Below are 27,108 nucleotides of genomic sequence, written 5' to 3' on the forward strand. Positions count from 1 at the left end.
AATGTTAAATGCGGAGAGAGAGTATTGCTCTCCGCATTTAGCGAGGTCTTGAGGACCTGATCCGCAGTGTCGGATCAGGTCCGCAAGACCTTTGATAAATTGGGGCCATTGTCTAAATTGATGGGATCATGAATGCTGGAAAGTATAGGCAGGTTTTAATTCATCATGCAATTCCTCCTGGAAAGCGCCTGAGTGGGAATGATTTTATTTTTCAGCATGATAAAGATACCAAGCACACTGCTAATGCCGTGAAATCATATTTGGAGAGAAAAACAGCTGAATAAACACTGACAGTCTCGGATTAGCCTCCACAGAGTCCAGACCTGAATATCATAGGGGAAGTATGGGATCAACGGGACAGAGAAATAAATAAAAGACAACCTAAATCTAAAGAAGAACTCTGGGAAGTGCTGAAAGAAGCCTGGTATAAGATACCAGAAGATTACTTCAGAAAACCTCTGGACAATCTCCCCAAAAGATTTCCAAACGTGCTTAGTGCCAAGGGAGGTCACACTAAATACTGACATTTGACTAAAGAAGTCATTTTGTTGTGAATTTTTATTTTTAATAATTTTTGTACCTGTATTTTCTGTTTGTATCTTCATAAAGAGACCGAAAAATAAATATGGATGGTCATTAAAACTTTGCTAAAACAACAAAGCTGGTGGTGGCCTAAGACTTTTGCACCGTGCTGTATATATATTAAATGCTATAACAGTATGACAGGAAGCTGCTAACTTTATAAAAGAAAACAACAAAGAAATTGAAAAAAGAAAGACAATATTTTATTGCAGACCACATTGTGGTGATGGGTCCATGTTACATTTTTAAAATGACACTTTAAAAAAATGGGTGTAGACATGAAAAGGCTGCCCTTATTTTTATTTTTTTCAGCATTATATAGACTTATCAAAGTACTTTATAAAATATTTGTTAATAGAAAATTTAAACAATTTAATGTTTTAGAACATTGATTTAAATACGGTTAACTAACAGTTTACCTCTGGATGAATGAAACAAAGCAGTTATTATAAAATGTACAAATAACATTGTTTATAAATTCTTTATACTGTATATAATATGTATATTAAAAAAGTTTATTTGAAATGTTAACATAAAAGTTAAAAATGTGGATTTGTCCAACCATTAGGCTACAGTTATTTTTGACTAATAGGATGCACAATAAATCTTCAGAAGGGTAAACATTTGATATATTGTGCAACGGTCATATTTGTTAAACAGTATTACTATAAATGGCACCTTTAAGGATTTAACAAATTGTTCCCTAAAATAATATTGTGCTGAAACTTTTATTTTGGTGAATCTAAAAAGATGGCAATTTTCATAGTTTTGCTGTTTTTTTGTTGTTGTTTTTTTAAATACTTCTATAAACTGTGGAGACTTTCCCCTATCAACCAGAGTATGCTTTGATACATTAATAATTTAATTTCAATAATGAAGCTGTGCATCATGTAAGCAATTTACATTACTACAAATGTAGAGAAAAAAATGTACCCAGTTGAAACAGAGAATAAGCAAAACGATTAACTAAACCTTGGGAAAATGTATATGAATACTTATTAATATAAATATGAGTTCACCTAGCAAGCTCACGATAAGGCATTTTACTTGAGGATGTCACAATATTATTGACAACCTAATATTAACTTATGAAAGTAAAATCATTTTAATGTTTTAGGAGTACATTAATGTAGTATTGGTCTAATATTGCCATTAAAGGGGGGACATTCTAGTCAAAATTTCATGATTTAGATAGGGCATGACATTTTAAGCAACTTTCCAATTTACTTTCATAATCAAATGAGCTTTCTTCTCTTGGTATTCTTTGTTGAAAGCTAAACCTATGAAGACTCATATGAAAATTTCTAAACCCTTGCAATTCAACTCTTATCTCAGTCAGCACTGATTGGCTAAAATGCAAGTCTGTCAAAACAACTTAAGTAAGGGGGCAGTCTGCAGAGGTTTAGATAAAAGGTAATCACAGAGGTAAAAGGTGTATTAATATAACAGTGTTGATTGCAAACTGGTGAATGGGTAATAAAGGGATTATCTATCTTTTAAAACAATACAAATTCTGGAGTAGACCCTTTAATTATTATTAAATGCTAAATGTTATACAATATATTTGAAGAAAAGTCCATAGTAAAAACATTTTTTTATAAGTTAAAGGGACAGGAAACCCCAACATTTTCTTTCATGATTTGGATAGAACATACCATGTTAAACAAATTTACTTCCATTATCAAATTTGCTTTGTTCCTTTGGTATCCTTGGCTTAAGGAACAACATTGCACTACTGGCAGCAAGATGAACACATCTAGTTAGCCAATCTCAAAAGACAAATGTGTGCAGGCACCAATCAGCAGCTAGCTCCCACTAGTGTAGGATATGTGTGTATTCTATTTCAACAAGGGATACCAAGAGAACAAAGCACAATTGAAAATAGAAGTGAATTTAAAAGTGTCTTAAAATGACCTGCTCTATCTGAATCATACAAGTTTCATTTTGACTTTCTGATCTCTTTAAAGGTAAAAAAAGTGTACTTTATTTTCTCCCACTCATCTGATATTTAGTGATTAACTAATCAGTTGAGCCCAATGGCTGCATTCCTAAAAGATGTATCTGATGACTAATAAAGTTTATGTTAATTTCTACAAATAAGAGGGAACCCCATAAAAAGTCCAGACCGTGGTGAGGAAAAGGACATTGAGGGAGCATTTTCTGCTGACCAGATGAGTTTAAAGAAAGGTCTTCCGGTAGGACCATTTTGGGGTTAAAGGGACAGTAAACACCTTGTAGTTACAAGACATTTCTGTTGTGTTGCTATAAAATATCAGCCAAGTCTATATGTTTTCTAAATCTTTTTAAAGCAAATTATCATATTTTTAAAAACTTTGTACTGCAATTCTTTATCAGTAGCAAAACTCCAGCTACCATTTACTTTATTTGAAAGAGGCAATCTGGCCTTTAGTCCACAGACAACGAGAGTAGCCACGGTCATAAAGTTAGTATAAATTGAATTGTTATGCAGTTGTTATCTGATAAAGCCAATTATGTAAAGACATGTAGCAAGGTTAGCCTTGATAAGTCAGCAGGTGCATTTCAAGTTCTGAGAAGAAATTGCTTAATTTTCAGAGCTAAATTACATTAAAAGGGTGCAAAATAATTAATGAAAATATATTGCAAAGTTGTTTCATTACACATAACTAAATATTCTATATAAAAATCTCAAGGAGTTTACTCTAATTTGTATTTTTTTTGTAATCACAATTGTTTTATTTTTTTATTTTGGGGAACTTGTAGTGTTGAGGCCTTAATTACATGTTGAGAGTTGGATTTTTTGGGGTATTGTGATCTAGTAAGCTTTTCATGCAATGTTCATTAAACTGAGCTTTAGCCATAAAAAGCATTTTTCAGTGTTAAATACTGAATTTTTGGAACTGTGTTTAATTACGCATATTTTTTAGAAAATTACAAATAAGTGCATTAAAAGTCCAAAGGATTAATGCTGCTTACAGAGAAAGTAAAGACAAAAAACATATCTAGGTAGGCTCAGGAGCAGCAAAGCACAGATATATGACTCTTGTCATTGGCTCACCTGATGTGTTCTGCTAGCTCCAAGTAGTCTACTGCTTCTCCTTCAACAAAGGATACCAAGAGAATGAAGTAAATTTGTTAATAGACGTAAATTGGAAACTTTTTATTTTAAATTATATGCTTTATCTGAATAATGAAAGAAAATGTTTGGGTTTCATATCCCTTTAAACTAAAAGCTGATTAAAGGGATAGGAAAGTTAAAACTTGCATGATTCAGATAGAGTATGTAATTTTAAGACACTTTAAATTCACTTCTATTTTTAAATGTGCTTTGTTCTCTTGGCATCCCTTGTAGAAAAAGAATATGCACATGTCCTACAATAGTGAGAACTTGCTGCTGATTGGTGCCTGCACACATTTGTCTCGTGATTGGCTAACTAGATGTGTTCAGATAGCTGCCAGTAGTGCAATGCTGCTCCTTCAGCAAAGGGAAATAAGAGAATGAAGCAAAATTGATAATAGAAGTAAATTGGAAAGGTGTTTAAAATTGTATGTTCTATCTGTATCATGAAAGAAAAAAATTGGGGTTTCCTGTCCCTTTAAGGACCAAAAAGAAATATGTGAACGCTTGACAACATAAATTTGAAAGGGAGAGACCGTTGTCTTTACATAAAAGAAGATTTGTAAAATACAGACTAACTGTAGCTTTACCAAAACAGAAATAATACATTTGTGAACACATTAAAACAAAGAAATATCATTTAGAAAGTTTGAGATCATATGGCAGAAGCAGTTTTGCACTGTGTTTTTTGTCAAGATGCCGTGATACCGAAGAAATAATCAGGCAAAACATATTTATTATAAAAACTCTTTCCATATATAATAAACACATAGCAAAAGAATTTTGCTGAATACTAAATAAATGACTTGACTTTGCATTTCTAATACATGTGCTGAAATAAGAAATTCTAGACATTATCCTATATTTAGTTCACAAGAACATTGTAGTCTCATATTTGTTACAAGCGTTTGGTCTGTTTCTTAAAGAGACATAAGGGTTAAATGTGAGATGCACAGTAAAACATTTCAGATTCCATTACACACATCTATACAATATATTTTCTTTTGCAAAAAGCTTTGTTTAATACTAATGCTTCAGTAATAAATGTATTATGCAAGTAACTTGCTGCCAATATGGCAGTAGACAGAGCATAAGTGGCACATGTATAACTCATAACAATTACTGGCAAGTGTGCTGGACTTGCAGACTAGGGGTAGGATCTCAGTAAATGTGAAGTCCTTGAGCATCAAGGAAGGAGTCAATGTCATATTTTTCTGATTGATTTTGAATTACAATCCTGTGTGCTTCAAATAAAAGGTATATGAAAGCACACATTTTGAATGTACTTTTAATATCTAATTTGCTGTGTTCTTTTGGTATCCTTTGTTGAAAAGCATGGTCACTATTGAGAGCTAGCTGCTGATTGGTGGCTGCACATATATGCGTTCTGTCATTGGCTCATCTGATGTGTTCTGCTAGCTCCCAGTGCATTGCTACTGCTTCAACAAATAATACCAAGAGAATAAAGCAACATTTCATAATAGAAGTACATTGGAAAGTTTTTTTTTTTTTTTTAAACTGTATGCTCTATCTTAACTGTGCAAGACAAATTTGGGGATTCATGTCCATTTAAACTTATCTGGCCCCTTTAAAAGGGCCATTAAACACCTTTTATAATGTATAGCTTGTTTATGAAGAAAATAACATGGAAGTTAAAAGTGCCTATAAATGACAGTTGCTGAAAAATGGAAAAAAGAAAACAAAACTACTCTTATGCTGGTAATTTTATCACAAAACTTATAAAGCAATACAACCAAAAATAACCACATTGTGTAATTCTTGCTAATTTTTTTTTTTTTTTTTTTTTTACAGTTTCTCAGTTTTAGCCTTTCATAGTAAAGCTTGTGTCATGTGACTACCTGTTTCAGTTGTCTTTTTTACAGTTAATAAAGTAATGGAATTTTATATAGAATATTTATAAAAATGTAATCTCAAAAATAATAAAGAGCTCATCATTTAACATGGTATAATAGTAGTGATGTGAAAGAACTTAAAATAGCATTAGTTTCTAACCAAAACTGTATATATATATATATATATATATATATATATATATATATATATATATATATATATAGATAGATAGATAGATAGATAGATAGATAGATGGATAGATGGATATATAGATAGAGATATATAAAACACTTTGCTAAATATAATTAATAGACACAAATGCTCTATGCATTGGCACATTGCAGGATGGCAATTTCCCCTGGAGCAGATATGTTTGTCATTAGGCTTTTATGACTGGTCTAAAGTGCAAATTCTCACAATTTTACCTCAGGACTGTTAATCTAACGCTTACCTTGGTACTTATATTTCCTTTCTAACTAAATATATATTTAGATATATTATTGTATTGGCAGAAGTACACTTAAACACTGTAGTCATCACATTATTGGACTCGGACTAATGTGGGCCTAAAATGTTGCCAAAAGTTGGAAGGGTAGGAGATTAGTTTTAATGGCTCTGTCTCCAGCTGAAGAAGCGGTATGAGACCTGGAGCATATTTTGGTCAAGGTCTGTACGTAGGACAGCATAATTCAGGGGGAGGCAAACATGAAGGGTAAGTCTATGGCATGATGATAGTCCTTTGCTTCCAAAATGTTTTATTTGTTAATATTATTACAAATCAGTGAATGTCACCTCTATGACTTCTCCAAGCATCTCTGGCCTCCAGTTGTGAGAAATATGAGGACCTGTTGAGGGTTTAGGGGAGACTGAGAGCAGCATATTTTTTTGGTATCTAGGGCAGGGATGAGGAACCTTGGCCCTTCAGATGTTTCAGAACTACATTTCCCTTGATGATCAACTGGACTTCAGAGTGCCTAAGCATCATGGCTAATTTAGTTCTGAAACATAAGGAGTGCCAAGGTTCCCCATCCCTAGTCTAGGACATCACAAAAACTAAATATATTTCGAACCCAGAATAATACAATAATGTAATAAGACACCTTGTTTTGTTTTTATTTTATTTTTCTTACTAGGAGGCTGTCAATTAAAGGGACATTAATCATTTCATGCCCCTCCCTCTAATTATTGATGCTGCCATATTGGAACCTAGGTTACACTGTAGGTATCTGAAGGAGAGTTACTGCACACGTGCAAACACGGCAGCAATAGAATGTAATGAGAGCTAGATTTCAACATAGCAGCACCAATGACTAGGTGTAGGCCGGGAATAACATCAATACTATGTTTATAAGTGTTTAATGTCCCTTTAATGTGACTCTGTAAAATTATTAAGAAAATTCATTGATTCAAAAGTTTCTTATATCTAAAAGTTCAGCAGATTTATCAAACTTCATATTTCATGATAATAACATATTCACTTTGGTTTCTAACTTTGGGGTCAATCATAATATTTTATAAAAATGTATCTAAAGATTAGAAACAGAAAATCACCATAAAAGTCTATGGGTTATTTTGTAGATAATCTTTTGATAAACTTTTCTAAAGAATTACGATCGACCCTTTAATTGCTACCAACACTTTGAAAAAACTGGATAATACTAAATCCATATAATGACCTATTAAAAAACCCTAACATTATTTTTTTAGTACAAAAAAATCAAGTGTAATGTACTTTAAAACACTTCTTTAAATGAACATTTCTTTTTAATTTCTAAATAAAATTGAGCATCATTTTTTTTTTAATTTAAGCACCTTATTTCCTGTATTTGTCCAGTGAGTGCAGTTAAGACAGAATTTTTTTTTGGGAAGGATTATGAGTAGAACGCAAAATTGCGCTTTCGCAAGTGTGATATTTGCACTCCACTCAGTAATATCAGCAGAGTGCGCTTCCAATGGGAGCCTCCTTCTGATGTCGATAGACACAGCGAAGGGGGGTAAGTCGTGCAGCATTGACTTTTCAGTGCCTTTTTTTCTAACACCCCACATCCCCTCACTTTAACCCCTTATAACTGCTTTATGCAGTTATTGTTTAAAAAAATAAAGATGATACCATTTTTTATTTTAATAAAGGAACCTTACACTTTATTTGGGGGGCAATTGGGTGACATTTTTATTCATTAACCAGAGATCTGATCTCTGATTAATGAATTAGAGTGCAAAGTGTCAAATTTGCCAGTTTACGGGTGCACGTTATATTAGCGCTCCACTTCTAATCTAGCCCTTTATATGCTATTTGGTGCACAATAACAGGTATTGCTGTTCACTACAACTAAATGAAAAATACTGCCGGCAAAAGCATTGTCAGATTTCAAATCTACAAAATTACTTTGAAAACAAAGAAATCTTTGGTTTGCTGCAAAATAACACAGTTTTAAATGCACAGTTATGTAAAATTGCCTCAATTTTCAATATTTAAGAACTTCACTTTCCAATAGTCACTCTTTTCAGTCGTTTACATTTTTTATGTAATCTTTAAAATACAAAAAAAAAAAATACAAGTTATGTGAAATTCTTCATTATAATAATAATAATAATAATAAAAATCCCTTAAAAAATAATTACGGATTAAAACATATAATGTGATCATTGAACCTCGAAAAGTAGAATTAGAAAAGGCTCTCCCTATAAATAGAGACAAGCTTTCAGCACCTTTGCATATCTTAAGTTTTAAATACTATTAAAAAAAAATAATAAAAAAAAATCTAATTTTACAGTTCTGGTGAGCAGCACAGCTTTATATGCAGGGTATGAATGAAGACTGTCTTGGTTGCTTTATGAGTTTTGCTTAATGTCCTGTTGAAACAATCCATTCTTACAGTATTTTAAATATGCATACAGCCTTTTGGCGACGGTGGGACAGTTTATGTGAAGAATGTTCCTTGTCAGAAGAGACATGCACCTTTATTAAAATACTCATATTTTGTTTTTGAGGCACTTTTGGTTTGACTATAAATCGTATCATACGTATATCAAACTTCTGAGCTGTCGGTACTATCGCCTTTTGGTGTCATCATGGGCTCACTGCAACCAGAATTCTTTCTTTCTTCCTTCTTTTTTGACTTTTGCTTGCGTTTCAGTAATAAAATTATTATGACAATCAAACATATGGCCAGTAATATAGCTGCAATAGCTACCACAATAGTTACAATATTGACTTCACTTTCTTTATTGTTCAGCTCTCTAGGAATAATTCCATCAAGGGTAACTTCCTTTTTAGGGATATGTTTCTTGTTGCTACGATCCAAAGCAATATGTTGGATGTTGGTCCCTCTATTGTTATCAATGCCGATTTCTTGAGCAATTCCTGGAGCTTCATTGACGTCCCTTTTCTTACGATTTTTTACCAAACTTCCTCCAGATACAGCACTAGCTAGAGAATGATATTGCATCTCCACACTTCTTTTACCAATTCCCCTGTTTGCATTTTCTTTTGACCTTACAGTATATATTGTGTGTATATACCACTCACGTCCCAATGAAACCTAAAAAGCAGAAGACATAATACTTAAAATGGAAAATAGTTACATAATAGGTAAATAACAGTAAAAATATTTAATAACTACCATAATGGCCAAGTTACTAATACCAGGAAACAGGAGTTAAAATAATATTATTTAATTGAAATGCTTAGGATCTCTAAATGCAATCTTCTCTTAAAGAATATTTTTAAATGTGTATTTAAATGGGAATTATATTACCATGCTAAATTCTATCTAATTTTTCTACTTCTGACTCTAATTTCCTATATAGCATGCCATGTTGTATTTATTGCAGTTTTATAAAATATTACAAAATATCTGCAATCAAATTAACAGTGCATAATAAAACACAATCAATCTTACAATAGAAGAATTGGTTATAAAATCAATACCTCTATACAGTGTAGATGAGGTTTAAAGAAGACAAAAGTGTGCTTAACCTATAGAGATATTTCTAATTTACAATTGAGGTTACATTAATACAATTAAAAAAGGTGGACCATTTAACACAAGCAATCATATCATTGAATTCTGTTTTAGCAAAAAATGTATCTAAGCCATTTTTCAAAATGTATCTATGGTATTGGCATTCACTATCTCCTTAGGCAATGAGTTCCACAATGTGATTGTTCTTACAGTGAAAAAAAGTTTACTTTGCTGGAGATTAAATATCCTTTCCTCTGGACAAACTATGACTCTTGTTGCTAACAATTGCCTTGGAATAAACAGTGTTTCCACCTCTGTATATGGGCCTCAACTATATTTGTATAAAGTATTCATGTTACCTCTCAAAAAAAGACCCTTTTTTTCTACATATTTTTGTACTTAATGTAAAGAGACACCGGAAAGTTATAGCAAGATAATAAGTACAAGACATTTTGGTCAAGATTACAAGTCACGCTACAAATCAGTTGCGAAAACACCATGCACATTATGGCTTTTTTGCATTTGGGGTTGGGCAGCTATTACAAGTTGTAAAATAATATTAAGCTGCGTTATCTAAACAGCCAAATCGCATGTACGCTCACGTATTCCCCATAGAAGTCAGTGGAGAAGACAAATAGAAAAAGAACCCCACAAAAAAAACTATTATGTTGCACAAATCCCATGACGTATTCTCCTTGAAAAGTGTACATGAAAATGCAAATATTTCATATTGCGAAAATGTTTTAGTAACGGAATATGTTCTATTTATGTCTAAATAAATATTTCTCTATATATGTGATGATTTTTGGACTGATATATCTATTTATCGAGAGATATGTATATGAATATATATTTATCGAGATATCTAGAGATCTATATGCGAATATCACTTTGAAAATCCCTCTGAGATATTGTTTAATATACATAAGATTGTAATGTAAAATATTTTTATTATCTCCATTGTTTAACATATCTTTATACCTATAAAGCCATGTTTCTCTATATATATGCACACCCGAGATCTCATATCTTTGATCCCTTATAATTTTTGAGTGCCATATTTTTTTTTAAAATAATTTTTATTAGACAGTGTTAATATGAGTGTTAGTGTACTTTGTAATGTATTTTTTTGAAGTGTTTTGTGAAACTTTTATGTACAGATCTTTAAGCATGGAAAGGATTGTTGCGTAAAAGGCAAATGCGAGTGCGCAATTGCGATTTTTCTAAACTTGTAATAGCTGCACAATGGAAATTGATTGCGAAAAGACCACATTCCGCGAAGAAAAGTCATAAAACGCTTCTTGTAATTTTGCCCTTTTAAAGGGATGTTAATCAGTCTGTCTCATTGTTGTAATAAAAAGCACTAAGCAGTGGCTTATACTTAATAGAGGTCATTACAATATGTAGTATTCATCATTTTAAGTGGATTTTAACTTTTATTTCTTTTTTTGTACATTATATTTGTGCAGTGTCCATTACTTCCTGTCACAGCCCTACAAGAAGGTGGTGGTCTCTAAAGGAAGCTTATTTAGCCTGATGTCATAAATCTTCTAGAGTTACATGAGATGGTTTATTATAAAGGGAATAGACTAGATAAACATGGAGTCAGATTTGCTCATGCTCAGATCGGTCAGAATGTAACGTAAGTTGCCAATTATCAGCTCTCTTATCACACTGAGGGCAAGGGCTACAATTATAATTTCTAAGTGCTAGTTTTGCAAGAAAACAAGTAAGCTATTTGTTGTTTTTTACTTCCATTTAACATATTTTTTTTTTTTTACCAAAGGAGCACTGTTTATTATCACCTTTAAAGTAACAATTGATGACAATTTCCATAAGTTCTGCACATTGGGTTTCTCGAAAATATAAAAAGTTATATATTGTACAAAAAAGAATGCAAAGCTTCTGTCTTTCATTAACCAAAGTATATGCTAAATGGTGCTTGTGGACCAGCTGTGTATCGGGGTGAATGAGTGCATATAGTAACCAAATACTTTATTAATAGTTTTTATTGTCTGTATGTTTGATACAAGAACTGTATTGAAAATGATCACAAACCTGGAATAGAGGAGTAGATTCAACTTTAAATCCATCAGACCCTGGCTGTTTGACTAGAGGTAAGGCCTCAGGATCATCCACAGCCAGCCTGGCATTAAATTGAACATTTCCAAACGTACCAGCTTGCGTCTCTGGTTGAGCTTTGTCCTATAAAAGAAGTTTATTTAAGAATGAGCTAAAATTGTATTTTCTTGAGTTATTACATTACAGATACATTCTCAATAGGCTAACTGCAATAAAGTTTACAGGAGTAACGCTTATGGGCTTTGCCAAGCTTGAAACTTGCCAAAGATTGTGCTAGAGCGATGTCGGCCATGCTAACCCTTATCTGGTAAATGAGATTTACCATGGACTTGTAATATCAAGTTGCTCGATAATGTTAGTGCGGTTCAGTGATAGTGTACATTGTGACCCGCGTTATCATTATATATAATGCATGCAAAAGAAGCTGCACCCAAGTGGTAAATCACCATAGAACAAGCTAACAAGTTATTGAGCAGGCTGTTTGTTCTTGAAAGTTGCGCTTCTCTCTTTGTGTATTTTATATATACTGTATATATTTACTTAGAGGAACACCTAGCTCATTGGTCAAGTTTGAAACTTTACAATCCTTTAGTCCTTAATTGTATGTGCTTCCCCCTGTGACATGATTATGATGATAATGAAGATAGATACATTTTGGAATACAAAAACTATGTTGTAGCCAAAAGAAAATAGCAGTAGTCTTACCAATATTTTAAACCTATACAGGAGAGATGTAGCATCTGCAAGGCAGCCATATTCGTTATCGGTTGGATTGTACTTTGGAACATATCCATCGGCTCCGGTGCAGAGGAAAACCTTTTCAATGCTGCAAAAAAAGGAATTTCCCAAGTTCTGGACAGGATCCACCATCACACGACCATAAATCATATCACCTGGAAAAAACATGGTAGCTGGAATTCAGTTGCTGCAACAATCTGTACATCAGAAGGTGAAGGAGAAGGGAAAATAACTCAGATAAAAGGGAAGGTAAGTTCATCTCAAATGGGTGGTTATATGTGGAAAAATTAAAAAGAAATTAAATTTTTTTCCAGGTGGAGTGTTCAAATAAAGTTTTGTGAAAAAAAAAGCAAACATACATTATTATAAAAGAATCAGATAGAAATTGTAAATCTATCATGATGAGGTTGGCTTAGAATATGTCTCTAGCAAATAGATTGGGTGGAAGTGTGCAGAATAATATTTTTTATAAAAAAAAAACCATGGCATTTTCAGCTAGAAACTAACTATCCATAAAAAAGTTGGATAATTGAGCTAGCTGTTGGTATTTGTATAAAGTCCTTGAATAACGGAGATACAAAATGTATGTTTGCTTGTCAGAGATATCAATCAATCAATAGCAGCTACGGAGATTAAAGAGACAATAAACTGACAACAAAAGTATAAACAAAACTTTCAAGGACTAGTAAATACAGTAGATTTGCATAATCAACAAATGCATGATAAAAAGACAAAGCAATAGCACTCAGTTTGAACTTTAAATTTGTTAGCTGAACACATTGGGTGAGCCAATGACAAGAGACACAAATGTACAGCCACTAATTATCAACTAGCATCCAGAAGTATAGTGCTGCTCCTTAGCCTATGCTTACCTAGAACTAACCTGCAGAACTAAGCAAATTAAACAATGAAAGTCAATTGGAAAGTTGTTTAAAATTGCTTGAGCAATCATAAACGTTTTATTACATTTTTAAATAATATGGGTACAAAAGTGGCCCCTTTCCCCCTCCATTCTTATACCTGTTAGACCCTAACTTCCTCACATTCTTATTAGAACTTCTCGGCCCAAAAGAGGCTGATTTCTATTTATGGAGGGATTCTTTATAATATCATTGTTTAGCAATACAAATTATGAGGTTTTCTAATAAAATAGTCAAAATTAATGTTGATATAATAAAACATGTGCACTAACTTTCTGTTTAATATCACGTTGTGACCACATCATTATATTGGGAGTTCTATGTCTTATACAGAGAGTGCAGTCAGGGGAGGCCGAGCCTCACCTGTCATGTAAAGAAAAACGAAAATAATGGGAAAGTAAAATGAAAATAATAAAAAACTCACTAAATGTTCTGAGCTTCACTGCAAATACAGAGATAGAGGCAGCAACAAGCTCAGACTCCCTTGATTGCCCAACACAACAAGACCTAAACAGCTAATGGAGTAACAGCTTTTCACACTATAGATCCGATACTATCTATACAAAGACAATTAAGACCCAGAAGTGACTAAGACTGTTTGCCTTCATTGTGTTTATGAACAAGGACTCATTTTCTTGTTTTTTAATATATTCACATTGTTTTATCAAATAAATAGGGGAACCCTCTGCACAACTACTGAGTTTGGATCCATATGTACTGAGCGCACTACTTAGAGCTATAGTAGCTCTAGATCATGTGAGCAAAAATTTAATCTATTCTCTAGGGGAATTTTTTAAACAGTATTACACTATGAACGTTTCTCTCCATTTTCTTTGAGGTACAAGGAAGATCTGAGAATATCCCATCTGCACACATTTCAGTGCACGGTGTTGTATTATATCATTTTATTTTTTCATGTTTTTCCTTTGTTTGATTTTATAACACTGTCAATTATATAATTACCATTTCTTATAAATATTTTTGTTTTTAGGTATAGAGGACCATTTCCAATAGGCAACTGTCATGTGATTGGAGACATGATCAAATGAACACAGTACATGAAAGAGCCATTCAGCATAAATATAATAGACTTAAACAAACTGTTTTCATATTATATAGGTATAACAAGAGCTCCCAACTGTATTCTTCCACTACTTCCCTTTTAGGGTATATATACCCAGAGCAAACCCAGGGACTGCCCCCGGCTTTCCTCACCACCTGCCCAATACCCTTGAACATGTCTGACCCAACCCCCAGCACTCCTGTTTCCTGCCTCTTCTTGTAGCTTCAACCACAGAACACCCATGTACCACCACTTACAAGTTCTCCTCACCTCCCAGTCACAGAAAGCCCCTGGGAAATGTTGGGAGGTAGGATTGGAAAATAGCTGGCCCCACAGGTCCTATATGGAGGTAGCAGGCTCAACATTTTCTAAAGGCAGGTAGAAGGTCCAGCATGCCATATACTATAGGCTAGATGCAGATAAAATGCCCTGGGGTTCCTTTAGGTAGGTGGCAGGCACAGTAGAAACAAGAAGTACTATAAATGGCTTTTCTTTCCATAATATTTGTGGTGTTTTTTTTTTGTTTTTTTACAAATGCAAATATATTATAAAAAATCTTAATTTTTAACTGGACTTTTAAATGTAGCTTTTATATTCCTTTAAATTCTGGTCAATATAGGGTCCTTACAATTCAGTATTTAAATAACAAGTAGCATGACAGAAAGATGAACATTTTCAAAAATCAAGAGTAGTTTCTCGGGCTTTTGAAATTTAATTTGTTATTTAAATGGTTGTGATACAAATCAAACACTAATTAATTAAAAATAATAAAAAAAATACCTTCAGAAAAAGAAATGTCACTTTCTTGCCCAAATCCCATCGATCCATCCGACAACCATAAAGATTTCTTAGACAAAAGCAACATCTGGGTGTTCAAGCTAAACTCAGTAGCCACTGGATCGCTCACCTGATGCAGAACAGGAAGTTACAGGAAGGAATCACAAACTAACACTGCATTGAAGGGTCATTAAAATCAAATCTGTCATAAAATTATTAATTATGTATATTAATAACTGTCCAGAGAACGTCTAAGTTATTTTTGCCTACTTTTCATGTAATCCACCACTGAAAGTCTTTTTTCCATTACCCCAACTAAGCTAGAGTGTCTAATTGCACACATATATATATATATATATATATATATATATATATACACTGTATACATACTGCATATAGACAGTTAATAATTTCCTATAGTAAAGAAAGAACATATTTGTTATACTCAAATTCTTGACACACCTGCTGAAATCGGATATCAACATCAAATGTGATTGGTTCCCGAGGGTTGCACATAACTGGCAAGTTGTATTCTTGATAGGGAGCAGTAGTGCAAGGAACAAGCTTGATTGTGTATGTCCCAGAATAGTCTCTGATCTATAAAAAAGACATTCAGACAATAATTTTCGAAAATAACTATTTACCATACTATAAATTTGTTTTAATGATAGTGAGCAAAAGAGCTAGAGAAATCTTCCACTACATCATGATAAAATACAACAAGCAATTTTTCAGCTAAATATCTAAAATGAGTCAGGGAACCTATTTCCAACTTAAAATCCTAAGAAGATACCTGGGAATGCAAATTAAGTCATGCATTTTTATCCCAATTTGATTACAAAACAATTTCAAAACATGGTTCCTGTAATGTTTATGCTGACATAATTTCAGATACAGTTAAATCATGAAGAATTTTATTAGCAAGGTATGTAATAGATATATATGTCTAGGAAAAATATCTCATTGGTCAAAGCTTAAGTTTCAGTCTATCATGAAGCTTCATGATTTTAGGATTTTTTCTTTCTTTGCTTTTTCTTCTCTGCTATTTACAGTTGTTTTTCTTAAATTAGTCCATAACTCTAAAAGTCAAATCATGGGACCACTGATTTTCACTACCTACATCTGGTTCAACAGGAAACAAGAGGCCAAATAAGTCTTCTCACCACAATTAATTTTATGAGTAAAAAAATATCAGCCTGGGGTGACATAAAACAGTGTCCTAGGAAGACACCAGCCTAAGGTCGATCAGAGGTGACACTTTGGGATATCTTAAAACATATTTTAATCACATTATGGGATTGCCTATAAGTGTATGTGTACTGTATTTATGTAATATACGTTATAAGTTATTATATAACTTCAGCCAGGGCTGCAGGGCTTTTTTTGGCTTGTCATAAAAGAGGGGAGGCTATCTTCTTGACCACTCTGGAAGGGGCTTGGTTAGAAACCTGATATTTAACTGTGATTTCAGCAAAAGAATATGGTCATTCAACATGGGTTCTATGTGCACAACATGTTTGACTATTTTTCATTCCATCTCCCTGAAACAGAGGCTATTCTAGTAAAGTTATATGTTCTGTAAAATGTATCCTTTTTAGTTTAAACTGTTTCTGTGCATAATTTTGTTTGTTAATTCCTTTTTTTATATAAATACTCTGTGACTCTTTTTCATTCATACTTTACCCTTATCATTTATTATAGTTAAAAATCAAGCACATTCCAAACTGACTAATATATGGTATATGGTCAAAATACCTCAACAATAATGACAAAATATTTTAAACACACACTATAAAAATGCTAGATATTTTTTAAATGAATTAATTTCCACTTATTATAAGATAATACATTTTTAAAATGTAATAGGAAAGTGTAGTACTCTTTTATACCTGAGGTGTCTAATGCTAGTTCTTAATAACCAGAAAAATGAAACTATGGGTTTTACTTCTATTAACATAACAAATATAGTTTGTTTCATGAGCATTCAGTAGCTATTATGAAGATGTAATGTATATTTATTTAATATTGTGTGCATCATAAAGATTGTTATATGGTGGTGGGATAGGTAGTGGGGATGCAATGTTTATGAGGACCCATTTTTGGTATCTGGACAGGGATGCCCTTGTGTCTTCATCCAGTTACACACCAACAGCTAAAAGCAGTTGTCAAATTCACTTACTGCAAAATCAGAAACAAAGCTCCACTGTTGGACTGGTTGGTGAAATGTTGGCTCACTCCGCACCAGACTGAGGGTAAAAGTCAGTCCAGGATGGTCAGCTGATATGATCATTGAGCTTAGTGAAGTTGCTAGAAAAATAAAAAAAAGGGTAAATATTTTAGTTAACATACATAAATCCCTTTAGCAAACATTTTTTTTCAAGGAAATTCGTATATTCCTAAGTCACAGAAGAAAACCTGCCACTTGCAACCCTTTTTACATATCGCATATAGGGCTAGGATTACGTGTGACGGGATAATTGTTGCAAGCAAGCAATATGGGGTTTATTATGGGTCTTTGTGCACCTTCGAAGTAGCGTGCGTATTACAAGCTGAAAGTCATCTCATTCACTTGAGTGCAATTTAAAGCGTGTCGGATTAGCGCGACTTCAAAGCTCTGGTTAACTGTTACGCTAGAATAAAAAGTGTCACAAAAGACATCAAAAATACATTTAAAAGTAGAGTTTCACTCATAGCAACACTGTATGATAAAAAATATGTTTAAAAAATTGCAATAAAATGTAATTAGGGCTCAAAGATAAGGTCTCAGGTGTTAAAAAGGTTGCAAAGGGCTTTAACATAGAGATACATACATATACATGTCTATACACTGCTCCAGCAGCTTGACATTGCGCATGTTGATGTGAGGCATGTATAAAGCTGCTCAGCCATGGAAACCCATTTCATGAAGCTGCTGATGCACAGATCGTGTGGTGATGTTGCATCCAGAGTCAATTTAGAGCTCTGTAGTGAGCGACACAACAGTTGATAGGCGATTTGTACACACTACAAGCTTTTAACACTAATTGAACCGCTCTGTGAGTTTGCGTAGTCTGACACTTTGTGGCTGGGCTATTGTTGTTTTTAGATGCTGGCACTTCTCAATAATAGCACTTACAGTTGACTGGGACAGGACTAGTAGGGCAAAAAATTCACAAACTGAATTGGGGCAAAGGTGGCATCCTATGATAGTGACTAAGGTTAACTAAATGAAAATACTGAACAATCCTCAAGATTTTCAGTTATTAAATAATTTGAATTGATTCTTAAAACTATTTGTAATATAATGCTTGCTAACTTCATTGATATATGTATATAGGGGGCACCCTTGATATACCGCAGGTAGATGTATGTGTTATATAGCTAGATACAAAGTATGTCAAAATATATAACAGTAATGTATCTTTAACTAGATACTACTGAGAAACTGGATATCATGTAAATCACCATATATACCAGAAATGGTGTGTTTTTAAAGTAAGTTTTTTTATACTTAAAAGCTAAGATTTTATATCCATTTTAATAAATTAAGTTTTACTTACCACTTACTGCAGTACATTTTGTATCCTAACTACCACCCTATCCTGAATTGCTGGGAGTTCCTGTTTGCCGGATATAAGTCTACTGGATGACTGTTTGATCCCAGTTCGCCTCTAGTGCACCAAGGGAGGTGCTCTACTAAATGTGAGTGATATTTTACCAAACTTTACCTCTCTTGTCCAAACAATACTAGGTCATATTGGCACTCTTGTTGTTTTTTTTTGTCTACATCACTTACAGACTACTGAACTTTCTGCTGGGTGACTGATTTTGATCCCAGCTTGCCTTTTCTGCACTACTAGGGGTGCCTAAACAAATGTGAGTGTATCTATCACATATAATTTCGTTATTGTTTCAAACAATATTGGGCCATGTGGCGCTTCTGTCTTTTTATGTTGTTTGCTTACTTCATAATGAACGTATTTGCCTTAGGTTACAGTGTCTGTATTTCTGTCTTTGTACTAAGTATTTGCAAAATTCCTTATTTGGATATTCGTTTGTCAAATTAATTCCAAATATGGCATCGGGAAGCAGCATTCGGCTTTTTCAACGCTGAATATATTAGTGTTAAAGTGTAACACACAAAGGTCTTGATTTGCACAGATCTTTGTGTGTTGCAATTTAACACTTGTATATCTGGAGCCGAAAACAGTCAAATGCTGCTACCCGCGGCCATATTTGGAATTATATTGACAAATGAATATTCAAATAACATATTTTGCACATACCTAATAGATAGACAAAAATAAAGATGTTGTAATCTAGGGTTTAAAGTCTAAGGTAAATACATTCATTGTGAAGTCAGCAAGCATTATATTAAAAATACTTTAAAGAATCAATTAAAATGATTTAATAGTGAAAGTATTGAGGATTATTCTGTATTTTCATTTAATTAACCTAAACATAATCAAAATATAGGTGTTTGGGAATTTTGTTTTGTTACCTTTAGGAATAATGCCTTAAAGGGAAAGTATATGCAAATGTAAGTGTTCATGGTTCAGAGCAGTTAACTGTAAAAATGCAGCCCAATTTACTTGTGTTATAGTTAGGGATTGGCGAATGTTTCTAAAAATTCAAAATTTAAAACAAATTTTTATACATTTGTTCATTCGAATAGCATTTCAAATGTTTATATAACATTCTAACATTCTATTTTCAAATTTTCATTTTCTAATTTTTCAATAAAATTTGAAAATATTCGTTCAAATAATAGAATGTTTATCTATGTATTCATTCAATTTCGAAATGTAATTTTCAAATTTGAATGTGACATTCAAATTCAAAATAGTATTTCTAGTCTGATACTGTGTTTAATAAATGTAATATTCAAATTCAAATGCTACATTTGAATTTGAATGTCACATTCCAATTCGAAATAGTATCTCTAGTCTAATACTGTGTTTTTTAAATATAATATTCAAATTCGAATGTGACATTGGAATGTAACATTCGAATTCGAAATAGTATTTCTAGTCTAATACTGTGCTTTATAAAATAATCGAATTTGAATATTACATTCCAATTCAAAATAATATTTCTAGTCTACAACTGTGTTGTATAAATGTAATATTGGAATTTGAATGTTACATTCAAATTCAAATGTTACATTCAAATTCGAATGTAGCATTTGAATTCGAAATAGTATTTCTAATAGTCTACAACTGTGTTTTATAAATGTAATATTCGAATTAGAATGTTACATTCGAATTTGAATGTAGCATTTGAATTCAAAATAGTATTTCTAGTCTACAACTGTGTTTTATAAATGTAATATTTGAATTCGAATGTGACATTCGAATTCAAATGTGACATTCGAATTCGAAAGTGACATTCAAATTCGAACGTGACATTCGAAAACTGTAAATAACATTCGATAATAGAATTTTTAAGAATATTCGTTCTTATCAACATTCTATTATGTAAATCGAATTTCTGCAATAACATTCGTTCTAACATTCAAATTCGAATATTAACACATTCGCCCATCCCTAGTTATAGTGCTTTGTTCTCTTGGTATAGTTTGTTGAAGAGTAAACCTTGGTAGGCACATACAAACTTAGGAGAGAGGTCATTTTTTTAAGCACTGCCACACTTCTACGATCCTAACTAGGCTTATTTTTGAACAAAGGAGAATCACAGAACTAGTTGAACAAACTATTAGAATAATAAAAGTTAAATTTTTACTTTATTGTCAGTTTAAAACCAGCAGCCGGGTACGTAAATAAGAAACGGCTACATATAGGAATAACATAAGGGTTTTAGGAAGATGTCCCATTAAACAATACACAAACATTACAGGAATAGATTTTCTAAATGTATTGAAACATAATAAATTTTATATTTTTATAAATTCTGCACAAATTCATGTTTGTAATTTGTCAGCATTAGTAAGATTATGTTAAGAATAGAGATTCAGTGAAAAACCTTTGAAAAGGAACTTTTCTAATGACTAATATACTGGTATTTGAAGAGGGATAAGCCTATTATCAACATTGCTGAGTTTCCATTTTCATGTCAAGTATGTATAAAATGTCTATGGTCTATGGTGATATACTGAAACTTGTCACAGAACACAGTTACACATTAGCTTGATTCAATAGCAATCTTATTTAATATTGAAATGAAAACATTTATCTGACACTACAATCTGGTTTAACAACATTGTGAACTATTCCATTTTGAAAATGTATGTTTTAATGTCAAGTAGGCTCATTTCTCATTCTTAAGCCAATGAGATACTGTATGTAAGTGTAATGTTTTAAACACTGGAATGTAAACGAATAACACCAGGCTTTGCAAGTTCTGTGAGGATTCTGTAGATCAGAGTAGGAGGCAAGTTCTTGGGCTTAAAGGGACAGTCAACACCAGAATTTTTGTTGTTTTAAAAGATAGATAATCCCTTAATTACCAATTCCCCAGTTTTGCATAACCAACACAGTTATAATTATACACATAATTACCTTGTATCTAAGCCTCAACAGACTGCCCCCTGATTTCAGTTCTTTTGACAGAGTTGCATTTTAGCCAATCAGAGCTGTCTCCATGGTAAGTTCACTAGCATGAGCTCAATGTTATCTATATGAAACACATGAACTAACGCCTTCTAGTGGTGAAAAACTTTCAAAATGCATTTAGATTAGAGGCGGCCTTCAAGGTCTAAGAAATTAGCATATGAACCTCCTAGGTTTAGCTTTCAACTAAGAATACCAAGGGAACAAAGCAAAATTGGTGATAAAAGTAAATTGGAAAGTTGTTTAAAATTACATTCCCTATCTGAATCATGAAAGTTTTTTTGGACTTGACTGTCCCTTTAAGGGAATGCGCTGTGTGAATAACATTGAAAATTACAACTTTGTCACAGGTAGTCAAGCTATGTGCTCATTGCAATAAACGTGTATAATAATGCTGTGTGTAAGATTATGTGGGTTTATATATTAGTAAAAATAAATCAAAGTTTTTAAATTTAAATTTTAATCTGTATATAGAAGTATTTTACTAAAAAGGACATTAAAAATCCCCCATAAAGGGCCAGATTACAAGTGGAACGCTAGTTAATGCTCCTGCTCTAGCTTTAGCTGCGCTAGCAGTAAGCTTCTTGCGCCCATCAGGTTGTGCTCGTATTATGAGTTGAAAGAAAACTGTTTTCGCTTACGTGCTAATCTGATGAGCGCAAAAAGCCGAACTTACAATATTACATGCGTGATAACCTATTCCCCCATAGAAGTCTATGGAGAAATAAAAGGGGGGGGGAACCAATTTCCGCACAAACCCGATCCCATATTCTGATGTTTGCTAACCCGACATAAAAATATGAATATTTCACATAGCAGAATATGTTCTATTTATCCATACATATATATTTCTTTATATATCTGATGGTATTTTGGTACAATATATATTTATACCTATATATATATATATATATATATATATATATATATATATAGAGAGAGAGAGAGAGAGAGAGAGAGAGAGAGAGAGAGAGAGAGAGAGAATCCACAGGTAGAACCCAGCACTCGCACAAATATAACAACTACCAGGGTGATCCTCAAACTATATGCACAATAACTCCATAACAGAAGGCACGCTCCGGTTTTTAACAACGACTTTACTGCATAACAGTAAACACTTCTGTTATGCAGTAAAGTCGTTAAAAATATATATATATATAGAGGAAGCATTCTGTGAAACGCGCGTCAGGGGTCCAGCAGGAGAAGCTTGGTCTCTCCTGTCTGTCGCTTTTTAATTGCTTACCCAAGTTAAAAAAGAACTATTGTCTTTACGAATGCATGTTGATTCCTGGTGCCTACTATTTACCTTAATATATAAAACTTAAAACTAATTCAGCCCTCGGATTGTAAGGGCTTATCTTATCTTACATTATTTTGTTGTGGGCATCAGGAAAAATATACATATTACTGCTTATCATATCCATCCAATTTGACTGGGTTTAAGTGTTTTTAACTCTTTCAGGCTACTACTGTGTGAATGTTTGTTCCTAGCTGTAAGAATAAAGATTTAAAGTATGAATGATATGGAACATTTTAATATATAGAGTAATCCTATATCCCCACGAATAATTGGAGTTAGAGAATTTATTACTTTTGTGGTATTCTTTTCTATCAATCCTAAATGTATCTCTTTGTACAATTAGTATTCCTAGTTGTTTAGTTTTAAAAATATGGATTAGCTCACTGATATATGCTAAACTATAATGGATGCAGCCCGTAATACTAATAATTAGCTGTGAGTGTTTAACCTATATTGCTGTAGCACATTCCTGTTACTTTTATGTACCATTTTAACTCTTTTACCATCTAGTCCGAGGGTCCAAGAGTTGCCCTATATTACAATTCAGAGTTCCTAATAATATTGTTATATTGTTTCTTTAATATAGATAAAATAGGGTTCATTGTTTAAGACCCAAGAGTGGTTTCATCAAGATCAAGATTACCTTCTTTAGCTTTACGCATTTTCTTTTACTATAAGGTCCAAAAGTGGCCTTATCTGTTACCTTGAGGGTATATAGTTTGAATGGCAAATATATTTGTATGGGACACTCCTGAAGACTGTCATATCAACATGTAATTTTATATTGTTTGGCTTATTTTGACCTTAAGTGATGAAACAATCTTTCTTTTTAATCTTTATTGACGGTACTATTTTAAGAATGCCTTAAATTGAACCTTAATAAAATTAATATAAAAAAAGAAATACTATTACATAAAATGAATGTTAGAATGTTGTGCAAACATTTGAAAAAAATGAACGAATGTCTTAAAATTAGTTTTAAACATTTTCGAATGTTGCAAAACAATCTCCCATCCCTAGCTGGCAACTATGAGTCAGAAACTATTTTACAGGCCATGCACATAACTTTCAGACTCTCATAAATGTTAGGTGTTAAAATAATGCAAGAAAAATTATATGTGAAGTAAAGAAAGAGGGCTCTGCGCTGTACGGTGTAAAAGTTGAAATATTTTAAAATCTGGAAAAATGATTACCAGCATGTGACATGACAAATAGACCATAGAATCTGGCTTCTGTTTTGAAGTTAACAACCAATCTTCCTTCTTCATTAATGCGCATACTAGTTGGATACAATGAGCCTTGAAAAGAAGAAAGAACAAAGTAAGAATGTCATACAATTTTGTATTTTCTGTTATCAAAAACACAGAAACAGTAGATATCATTCATATCTATTGTAATAGTAGGAGATTAACGATATTGTTTAAACATTAACTGACCTTAACAGTGTAGTCCCTAGAATGCATTAAAATAAACATTACGTTTGTTTTTTTAATATTTTCAGAATTAAATAATTTGAAGGAAAAAAATCTGTCTGCATCTATCTATATCTATCTTGCTCTATTTCAGTCGATTTTTAGCTGTTTATGAATGATTCAACATATGATAACTTAATTTATATACATACATACATATATATATTTATTTACATATGACTCCGCTTTCTCTTTTTTCAAACCTTTATTATTAAATAATCCAACGTTTCGACCTCCACTTTGTCAAGTCCTAAGTAGAGGCCGAAACATTGGATTATGAAATAATTAAAATTTGAAAAAAGATAGAGCTGAGTCACATGTGAATCTATTGATGCCTACAGATATAAGCTCTGAAAGTGGACAAGAGAGTGCAGTCCCATATATATATGTGTGTGTGTGTTTGTGTATATTCTTAGCAGTATAATACTATAAAAATGGCTTGATTTGTAAATTGCTAGATTATATTTTACCTTGAAGTTCTGCTTCAGGAGGACTACCGATGCCATCCTTCCACAAGATGGCAGTGTCATACACAAACGTTAAGCGAAGCTCCGAGTGTAGGTCAAAATGTTGCCAGCCACCAACTCCCACTGGTGAGTGGAAGACATAAGAAACATATAATGGAACCCTCAATGTAACGTAAGACTGCACAAGATTCAAAACCTTAGGGGGAAAAAAAGAATACATTTTTTTTTAAATAAAAGCATCAACAACTAAAGAAAAACACCATTAGTTTATGAGAACATTGCAATAGCTGAATGTTTTTAACAAGAGATCTTTTATAAAATGGTAGTGAAAGTACAATATAACAAATATTATATTTTTTTAAATTAAAAATGTATTATGTTAGATGTTTAAACATATTTATAGAGTCAACTAGGTTAATCAAAAAAATTAAATTATCTTTTTGGCTCTAGGCCATTAAAAAAATCAATTCAAATAAATACGTTTTCATGCAATATTGTATTAGAAGAAAACATAAATCTTTTGTGAAAAATAACAAAGTGATATACAGGTAATACTTTTACTGGTTAACTAATAGGGAATACTATTGCAATCTTTCAGGATACTGAGGTCTCTTCATCAGACAAAGCTTACAACTGCTTTCCCTATTAGTTAGTGATTAAAAGTCTCACTTTTTGCAAAAAAAAAAAGATATAGGCCTCTAGTTATCAAGCCGTCAACCTCAAATATGCTGGAATTCCGCAGCGTATTTGTGGCGAGGCTGATTTGCCTAAGTTATCAAGCCCTACACACCGGCAAAAGTAGAATTTAGTGACGTAAGCTTCGATCCGCCAGACTCAGTCCGACACAGATCGATTCTTACGTCACTCCAGATGTTCCGAACACAATCGGACTACTTTTGCTAGTTATCAAATAACTAGCAGGTACGCTCGGCACTTTTCCGGCCCAGCGTGCCTGGTTTTCAATCCGCCGCCCTGGAGGTGGGGGATCCCATAGGAATCAATGGGAGTCTGACCATAGCGAAAGTTCATGTTCGCTGCTGCCCGACATCCCATTGATTCCTATGGGAGATGTCTGCACCTAACACCCTAACATGTACCCCGAGTCTAAACACCCCTAATCTGCCCCCCTACACCGCCGCCACCTATATTAAACATGCTAACCCCTAAACCGACGCTCCCGGACCCTGCCACAACTATAATAAATATATTAACCCCTAAACCGCCACTCCCGGACCCCGCCGCAACTAGATAAATTGTTTAACCCCTAAACCGCTGCTCCCGGACCCCGCCGACACCTATAATAAATGTATTAACCCCTAATCTGCCCCCCCTACACCGTCGCCACCTATAATAAATTTATCAACCACTATCCTGCCCCCCCTACACCGCCGCAACCTATAATAAAATTATTAACCCCTAAACCTAAGTCTAACACTAACCCTAACACCCCCCTATCTTAAATATTAATTAAATAAATCTAAATAAATATAACTCTTATTAAATTAATTATGCCTATTTAAAACTAAATACTTACCTATAAAATAAACCCTAATATAGCTACAATATTACTAATAATTATATTGTAGCTATTTTAGGATTTATTTTTATTTAGTTTAATGAATGAAAGTGCCCCTGTTTTTAAGAGTAGTTTTTTTAAAAGTGCCCCTGTTTTTAAGAGTAGTTTTTTTTAAAAAAAACTGGGCACTTATTTATTAAACTTTATATTCACTTTAAGTACTTCAAATATAATGTTAACAGGAGAAAAAAACGATTTTTTTTTCTTTTCATAATTTAGATAGAATATACGATTTTAAACAATTTTCCAATGTACTTCTGTTATCTAATTTGCTGCATTCTATTTGTATCCTTTGTTGAAAAGCATACCTAGTTCACCTCAGGAGCAACAATACACTACTGGGAGCTATCTGCTTATTGATGGCTGCACATATATGATTCTTGTTATTGGCTCACCAGATGTGCACAGCTATCTCCCAGCAGTGCATTACTGCTTACTCACCAAAGGATACCAATAGAATGAAGCTAATTTGATAATAGAAGTAAATTGGAAAGTTGTTTAAAATCATGAAAGGAAATTTTTGCGTTTTATGTCCCCTTAAAAGCTTCATACTATCAGAGGGATTAGTATAGATAGTGTTCATTACTTTTAAAACAGTGCACAGTAAAAATGTTGAAATAAATAATTTGCTTTGGTGAGCTTTTCCTCTGAGTGTTGTATATCAGTT

The 27,108-nt window shown here is 32.9% G+C and overlaps 1 protein-coding gene across 1 annotated transcript in view; it reads right to left on the bottom strand.

The window, feature by feature from the left end:
- Positions 1 to 763: 763 nt before the first annotated feature.
- FREM2 (FRAS1 related extracellular matrix 2) overlaps positions 764 to 27,108 on the bottom strand; it is a 305,213-nt gene continuing 278,868 nt past the window's right edge. The window contains exons 17-24 of the mRNA XM_053708413.1: positions 24,869 to 25,061; positions 24,120 to 24,224; positions 17,258 to 17,385; positions 15,541 to 15,675; positions 15,082 to 15,208; positions 12,286 to 12,473; positions 11,557 to 11,703; positions 764 to 9,075 (exon numbers count right to left, since the gene is read on the bottom strand). Coding sequence (XP_053564388.1) covers positions 8,563 to 9,075; positions 11,557 to 11,703; positions 12,286 to 12,473; positions 15,082 to 15,208; positions 15,541 to 15,675; positions 17,258 to 17,385; positions 24,120 to 24,224; positions 24,869 to 25,061 — 1,536 coding nt within the window. The 3' untranslated portion in view covers positions 764 to 8,562. The remainder of the gene's footprint in view (positions 9,076 to 11,556; positions 11,704 to 12,285; positions 12,474 to 15,081; positions 15,209 to 15,540; positions 15,676 to 17,257; positions 17,386 to 24,119; positions 24,225 to 24,868; positions 25,062 to 27,108) is intronic.

Source organism: Bombina bombina, chromosome 3 (assembly GCF_027579735.1).
Source record: "Bombina bombina isolate aBomBom1 chromosome 3, aBomBom1.pri, whole genome shotgun sequence".
NCBI lineage: Eukaryota > Metazoa > Chordata > Amphibia > Anura > Bombinatoridae > Bombina > Bombina bombina.